This window comes from Bicyclus anynana, chromosome 16 (genome assembly GCF_947172395.1).
Source record: "Bicyclus anynana chromosome 16, ilBicAnyn1.1, whole genome shotgun sequence".
Classification (NCBI taxonomy): Eukaryota; Metazoa; Arthropoda; class Insecta; order Lepidoptera; family Nymphalidae; genus Bicyclus; species Bicyclus anynana.
Genome location: NC_069098.1, coordinates 14,048,761 through 14,057,001, shown reverse-complemented (window position 1 = coordinate 14,057,001; position 8,241 = coordinate 14,048,761). Strand labels below are relative to the sequence as shown.

The 8,241-nt window shown below is 33.9% G+C and overlaps 1 protein-coding gene across 1 annotated transcript; it reads right to left on the bottom strand.

Annotated features, from left to right (window-relative positions):
- Positions 1-807: 807 nt before the first annotated feature.
- LOC112055537 (uncharacterized) lies at positions 808-7,336 on the bottom strand. The gene is made up of 4 exons (XM_024095708.2): positions 7,256-7,336; positions 5,755-5,952; positions 3,774-3,903; positions 808-2,289 (listed from the first exon to the last, which is right to left on the bottom strand). Exons 1-4 carry the CDS (start codon positions 7,334-7,336, stop codon positions 2,219-2,221), a joined length of 480 nt encoding a protein of 159 aa, XP_023951476.2. The 3' UTR covers positions 808-2,218.
- Positions 7,337-8,241: the final 905 nt, after the last annotated feature.

The following is an 8,241-nucleotide window of genomic DNA, read 5'->3' as shown; positions in this document are numbered from 1 at the left end:
TGTATTAGAACATCGTTTTTCGCTCCGCGATTTCACCCGCGTAGTTCCAGTTCTTGTGAGAATCAGGGGATAAAATATAGGCTATGACTCTCACAAATAAGTAAAAGTATTTTCAAAATCAGTTCAGTAGATCCAGAAATCACAAATACAATACCAAAAACTTTATCTCTTTATAATATTAGTATAGTGTTGGGAATAGTAGTGCGGGACGGATATGACGTCGCTCGATCTCGTGTTGGATTGGTAATTTAGGGTTAAAATCAAAATAACTGAAAGAAGTGAAAAATATTGCCCATACTGTAGCGGAAAAATAAAATCTTTTTAACAAAAAAATTGAACCGACTTCAAAGGTTTCATTACTTAAAAAGCCTCCGTGGCGCAATTGTATGCGCAGTGGATTTACAGACGTCCTGGGTTCGATCACCGGCTGGGCCGATTGAGGTTTTCTTAATTGGTTCAGGTCTGGCTGATGGAGGTTTCGGCTGTGGCTAGTTACCACGTAACAAGTAAGCCCGCTTCCATCTTAAATTGCATCTTAAGTGTATTGTAATCAATAATTCATTGAAGATAAAGGTACTTGTAATTACAAGATAACATACTCGTAGTTTATCTCGGAGAAAATTAATATTCAACTCTAACAACTATTTCCATTATAATCATTTAATAACAACTTTACATTATTAATTTATTTAAATTAAAATAATATAAATCATTGAATTAAATAAATATTTTTCACAATAATTGACATCAATTCTGTAACATTAATAAATATTTAGTTAAGTTTAACATGATTGTAACACCTATAAAGCCAAGTTATTTGTTCATGGTAACATAAAGGCTTTTTTCATAATATTATTATCTATTATAATATTATTAATTATTATAATGTATTAACAAACTAACTGCTAACAAGTATATGAAAACGACTAAGATATATAACAAAGTTATTTATTTAGTTTCAAGAAAACAGAATTCTTTGCCAACGAAGTCGAAGTATAATTTACCTAATAGATTTTCTGATGCAAAAACATCAGACAAAGGAGATGGTCCAATTCAGGTCCACTCCTGTACACAATAATCATTAAAATTTAAAAAATACAAGGCTTTTATTAAAATCAAAACAAGTGAATAAATTTAACAGCAAACGTCAAAACGACTACTGCATTGAAAACGTCATCAATCTGCCATTATTACCCTTATTAGTGTTGCATTTTTTGGGATATAATGAATATTATTTTGAAGAATTAAATTAAAGATTTGTTTAATCAAAAATAGTCAAAAAAAATTTTTTTTTTTATTTCCACCAGGGTACAATGACTGATCCTGGGCTCCATACAATTTTTGGTAAAAAAAGTTGGGTATCAAGTATTGATTGACTAAACAAAAATAACTTCGGATTCTCTGACCTTGCTTGTTTGGTATTTAGTATGGTATTTAATGCAGTTTGCTATAAATAATACCTATCTTAGTAATAATAAATTCAAGGTTTTTAAGGTTCCGTAATAAGAACAACGACTTTAAAACGTTAATGATTAAAGATCCTGTAAGTAAAAGTTGTAAACGTATATAATTTATATTTGACAAACAACTTCTTAATAATATAATTATTATTATTAATATATATTATTTAACGTCAATAACATTCAAAACATTTATGAAGAATATTTTTTCTGAAATAAAAATCAAGTAGTAAGAATATAATAATTTTGTTCAGTATTTTTGTAATAAATGAGTTTCTTATAATTCTATCACAGATTTATGAAATTATATAAGACTTTGTATTTTCGAAGTGCGTATGTAAAAATTGCATCTACCTACTCTTAAATCATCATGAAATTATAAAAAAAAAATGTAATGACATAGATTACTCATAATTGTAATGAAAAAATAAATTACATTGTAAAATAAATACAAAAATGATTTACAAAATAACATTTTTAGTTATAGATATTGTAGAAGTAGTTATAGCTCTGAGGTATTGGTTTTTCAAAATTATTGTAGCCGCCTAGTTGGTTTGGCAAGCGCCGGGGTCTTTAAATATACGGAACCCGAAAGTTCTTTGACCGATTCCCAAATAGTATAAGTTCTATGTTATACTTATGTATGTTTGTTTAATTATTTCAAACTTTAATATATATTAATTTGTAAATGTATTTAAAAAACGTAAACCATTTAATATTAAATAAAAAGGTTTAGGTTTAGATTTATCCATGAATTTTTAGACTTCTTCCCGAGAATTGAGCAGCTTGTAGAAACTGTGGCTCAGCAAAATGGCGTATATATTCAGACCTGAAAAAAATACATTTTATCAAATATACTTACTTTTTCATTTATTTCATAAATAAGTTTGTACTATTGTAATGTACACGAACACACTAGTGATTTACTTAATAATATTTTTGTTCTCTCAATTAATTACTTTCACTTATTAATTGTATTGTATACTCGATTGTATACGAATACTAGACTGCCCCCGACTTACATTAGAGGTTAGTACCTATTTATAGACTAGTCAATGCAATAGTTGGTATATTGACATCGTGTTCGTCACATGTTGCAGACTGTATCCGGCTGTCAGAATATTGATAACATCCGGTAACAATCCTAAATTCTTTTATGTCAACAGTCTGTAGGCTGTTGTCATGCAGTCCTATATACTATAACTATCAAATTGATATATGAAGTAAATGAGAACAAGATGAATTTTCAAGAAATTAAATATCACGTGTTTCAGACGGTGAAGGAAAAACATCGTTAGGAAATCTGCAATACCTGAAAATATTATTCTACGTGTGGGAAGTCTTCCAATCCGCATTGGGCCAACGTGGTGGACTATAAGCCTAACCTCTCATTCTAAGAGGAGACTCGTGCTCATCATCATAATCTCCTTACCCTTATCCCACAGTGGGGTCGGAAAAATATGTCAATCATTTCCATTCGTTTTTTTTTATTCTTTACAAGTTAGCCCTTGACTACAATCTCACCTGATGATAAGTGATGATGCATTCGTCTCTATTACTCGTCAACTCATCATCCACTCCTTTTACACACATGTCCTCTTTCACACAATCCAACCATCTCTTCTTTGGCCTTCCTCTCCTCTTATGTCCTTCCACTTGCACATTCAATATTTTTTCTAGTAATATGACTTCTACGCATTACATGTCCATACCAAGCTAACCTTCTACTCCTCAATTTTTCTGTCACTGGCGCCACCTTCAGACTTCCTCTTATGTACTCATTCCTTATTTTATCTATTCTTGTCAAACCACACATCCATCTCAACATATGCATTTCGTTCACATGCATTCGTTTACTATCCCTTTCACCGCCCAACATTCTGATCCATACAGCACGCACTGTTGAGCACGAGTCTTGAAAAATTTGTCAAGACTCGTGCTCAACAGTGAGCTGAATATGAGTTGTCAACTCAGACCAATTATAGGAGGACCAGTATCGTACCCTTATTCACGAACAAAATTGTCTGTCATTTTCTGAGGAAAACGAGCTAAGATTTGGTATATATATTATATTAAACTGAAAGATTTTGCCCGTGTTTTACGCAATTCAACTACACAAAAAGGTATTTTTACGGAGCTCTTTAATCGACAAACACGATCACAAAAGTGAAACATCGACTCTATAGAGACTGTTTTTTATAATCGCATTGGATCGTTGATCATGTACGTTGACAGAAAAGTAACGTCTAGCGAGGCAGGTCCTTTACAATAATTGGTCTGAGGTTGTCAATGATGATGAATGATGATACTCACCAATGTAGAACACTTCCATACAGATGTGCCCCGCGCTGTAGTGAGGCGCGTTGAGGAAGAACGTGAACATTGACAGCAGGAAGAACACCACCCACATCACGAAGTAAGCGCGAATTATACCAGCACGCTCCTGTAAAGTTAACAAATTATATTTATAAGATTAGTCTACTAATCTACTAAATTAGTTGATCCGTATTAGAAACGACCTTCACCTATCTGTTTGTTGGATGAAAAGTGTTTTTTTTTTAAATATTATTATAAAAACAAAAAACCCGACTGCTTAATAAACTGAAAAGAGAAAAACAAGTAGGTATCACCATATATGTATAAAGTTCTGACTAAATTCTTTATGTTGCCGGCTGCGGTGACAAACATTGGTATTTCATTCTTTGCCCATAAGAAAGTATTTGTCCCCACCTGCAGCACCACAAAGAATTTAATCAGAATATATCAGAGTTATATATTTTTGAAATTGTCTTTTTACGATCTTTCATTTGATACCCATATTATTAGGGTAAAGTAAAAAACTTACCCACCCCTAACCTTTTTTTCATTTACGGGCGCCATTTTGAAAATTTATATAGCCTATGTCACCACAACTCTAACGAACTCAATGACACCTCACATGTCAAAATTCGTCCAGCAGTTTGGGATGTAAGGCGTGCCAAAGAAATGGACATACATACATACACACACACACACTCACATACATACGCTCGAAAAATATTACCCTCCTTCTGTCGCAATCGGGTAAATAATAAATAAAATTAATAAAATTAAAAACACCATGTGGCAACACTTTTCGTTCAATGAACAACCCACCACCTCCAACCCTTTCAACTTTTCGGTAATTTGGGCCAAATCGAGGGACGCCTTCTTGACTCCCTACATGTTATTTTCTCATTTCGCTCCTTGTCCCTTGATACTCACTCTCGCCCGTCTGGGGCTGGACAACACACGACGTTGAGATTCGCTTGCCTGCCATCATCATCCAATGAACAGATGGGTGAAGGTCGTTTCTAATATGTATCTTTATAAATAAATAATGATGATTATTTTAGATAAATATTGATAATCTCACCGCCGAAACGCCTTACACGAAGAAAATATCTAAACAGAACTTAGCAACAAACATGAGACACATTAAAATGGACATTTAATGGGTTTAAAAATACAATACAATACATTTCAGTTTGAGCGTACAATAATAGTAATAATAATAATAATAATAGTGCTAACAAAAAAAACAATAAGAATTATAAAGTGTTATACACAATACACAATATTTCAATAACTATTTGCGGGTAGTCATTGAAAAATACCAACAGCGTGATAATGAGTTAGGAAACTGTATAAGAAAGTGTGAGATCATATTTTTAGCAGACTCAGAAGTGATTACAAAAATAAGAAAACTAATGTTGAACAAAGGTTCAACAACATTTGTCAGGACAAATTAATTAACAAATCAAACTGTAACCAAAATAAAACCCTAGAATGGCAGAGAATGACCTTGAGTGAAGTCACGCACTTGTGAACGTGTGTAGGGTTAAAGGTACCGTTGACTGTTAACAAACACTCCTCTTTTCCACTCAAGTCAAAAATTCAAAATTCATTTATTTCAAGTAGGCTCAGTTTACAAGCACTTTTGACACGTCAGTTGACTATTTGTAAAGATTCTACCACCGGTTCGGAAGGCAGGTTCTGCTGAGAAGATACCGGCAAGAAACTCAACAGTTGCTCTTTTGAAAAAGTCATACAGTATTACAATTTACATTTGAGTCACTCTCCCCGCCTATCCCAAGTAACCAATAAAGAATCACACAACAAGAGATGTGGACGGTTCGAACGCCACGAGCACACTGAAGCCCGCCGTACCGCAAGTCGTTGCAACGCGGCGATAACATATTTTCGGCATGGTTTTGGGCTCATACCTCGGCAAAAGGTTATGGTGTCAAAGTTGTAGAAAATTCAATTTTCTTACCGCCAAAACGCCGTACACGAAGAAAACGTCGAAGCAGAACTTAGCAAGAAACATGAGGCACAGTATGATGGACATGGAGTACAAGCCCGTGAAGGCTGCTTCGGCGTTGAAGTCACTCTCCTCCATTGCCAGCTCCTTCAAAGGCTCCAAGGTGCAGGCCACTACCACCATGATTATGAACATAATGAAGGAGAGGACCTGGAAATGTAAAACACGAGCTTTCATTTTTTTCTACAAGATACCCCTTTACTGAGATCTACGCTGAAGTTAAGTGACAGTCTAACAGTCTAATTCATTGATCTTCTGGGGGCGCCCCCAGGGCATCGTTCACCCGTTGAGTGTCGAACTTAAACTCCCCTGGTCCCCTGGGGGTGCCCCTGTAACGTCTATGAATTCCACTGTAAGATAAAAGCGGGTATACTTGGAAGAGGTATTAATTTATTATACCCATATCTTTGATTTGTTGTAAGTTGCTTGGCAATAGATACGTCTTTACCCGTAGGGTCGTAACCACGGGCGATAATAAGTATAGTAGGTATTTTAATTTCTTTTAATTTTTTTTCTTACCCCTTTAAAATTACTGTAGCTTTGTCAACCGTTCGTTCATATGTAATTTTATATGATTTTGTTCCGATAATCTAAATTACGCTTACACATATCACCTAAAATTTATAACAATTTGCCACAACACCTAGCAGACAGAAGTATCAGCAAACCTACACTTAAAGAAAAACTTAAAAATTTTCTAATACAAAAATGTTACTACTCCATAAAAGAGTACTTTGCTGATACTTCAAAAAAATAGTTGTAATTATATTTCTTTTAAACTTAATGTCATTTAATTTTAACTTATATAATTTTATTTTTATTAATCAAACATTTGTATACCTATTAATGGTGAAACATTGTTACCTAATACATAATAACATCATTGTATAACTAAATTTAATGATTTTTTGCAAATAAACGATTCTGATTCTGATATTTTACGCAGGGGATTTTAAATTTTTAATTCAGTTTTAGACAATAGATACAGCGATCAAATGAGAAGGTATATTCGATTTAAGGAATGTGATAACTCGGCGTCGGCGTCCTAAATAATAAAATGGCTTACATTTTAAGTTATTAATGTGATTGATAATAGCAGTTGAATATTTTATTAATTATTAAATAAATAAATAAATATATACTTAAACAATACACATCACTATCTAGCCCCAAAGTAAGCATACAGAGTAGCTTGTGTTAAGGGTGCTAAGATAGTTGATATTATAATATTAATATACAATTATATACTACATATAAATACTTATATAATGTATAAATACACACAGACACTGGAAAACACCCATGCTCATCACACAAATATTTTCCAGTTGTGGGAATCGAACCCACGGCCGTGGATGCAGAAAGCAGGGTCACTACCCACTGCGCCACGCGGCCGTCTAATATAATTTAACATAGCATTTATTATATTATAGGAGCAATCTTATATACTAACCGCATTTATGGACCCCATGATAATGTTACCCGTCTTCAAGTCTAGGATAAAACAGCAAGTCTCCAGCTGAGGCAACCCCATGTTGAGCTGAAATTATTGAAATTATTAACGCCTGCCATAAATAAATAGCACTGTCACATACATTTCAATTCATACCATCTATACTAATATTATAAAGCTGAAGAGTTTGTTTGTTTTAAGGCGCTAATCTCAGGAACTACTGGTCCGATATGAAAAATTCTTTCAGTGTTCATCATTATCAACCCATATTCGGCTCACCGCTGAGCTCGAGTCTTCTCTCACAATCAGAGGGGTTAGGCCAATAGTCCACAACGCTGGCCCAATGCGGATTGGCAGACTTCACACACGCAGAGAATTAAGAAAATTCTCTGGTATGCAGGTTTCCTCACGATGTTTTTCCTTCACCGTTTGAGACACGTGATATTTCATTTCTTAAAGTACACACAACTGAAAAGTTGGAGGTGCATGCCCGGACCGGATTCGAACTCACACCCTCTGGAATCGGAGGCTATCACGTCCTCTCTTTCAGTGTTAGATAGCCCATTTATCTAGGAAGGCTATAAGGCTATATATTATGCCCGTATTCCTTCGTTAACGGGAACCACGCGGGTAAAACCGCGCGGGATCAGCTAGTATTATTATAAATGCACAAGTATCATTGCTAAATCGTTGAACCAATTATAATATTTTTTTTTATAAATATGAGACATATAAAAAGAAAGAAAATAAAATAGAAAGGCATTTTCCGGGATAATAAAGTAGTTTGTATATGTTGCCCAATAACCTCCTCTTTCTTCCAGTGAGAGTCCCATAAAAATCGGTCCAGCTATTCCAAAAATTAGACCGGACAAACAAACACTAAAAAAAATCTCGAATATATTTTATTAACTTATAGTATGAGCACTTGAGAAAACATATATTTTTTAATCACAGATAGACTTTAATCTTATTTGTATAATTCTAAA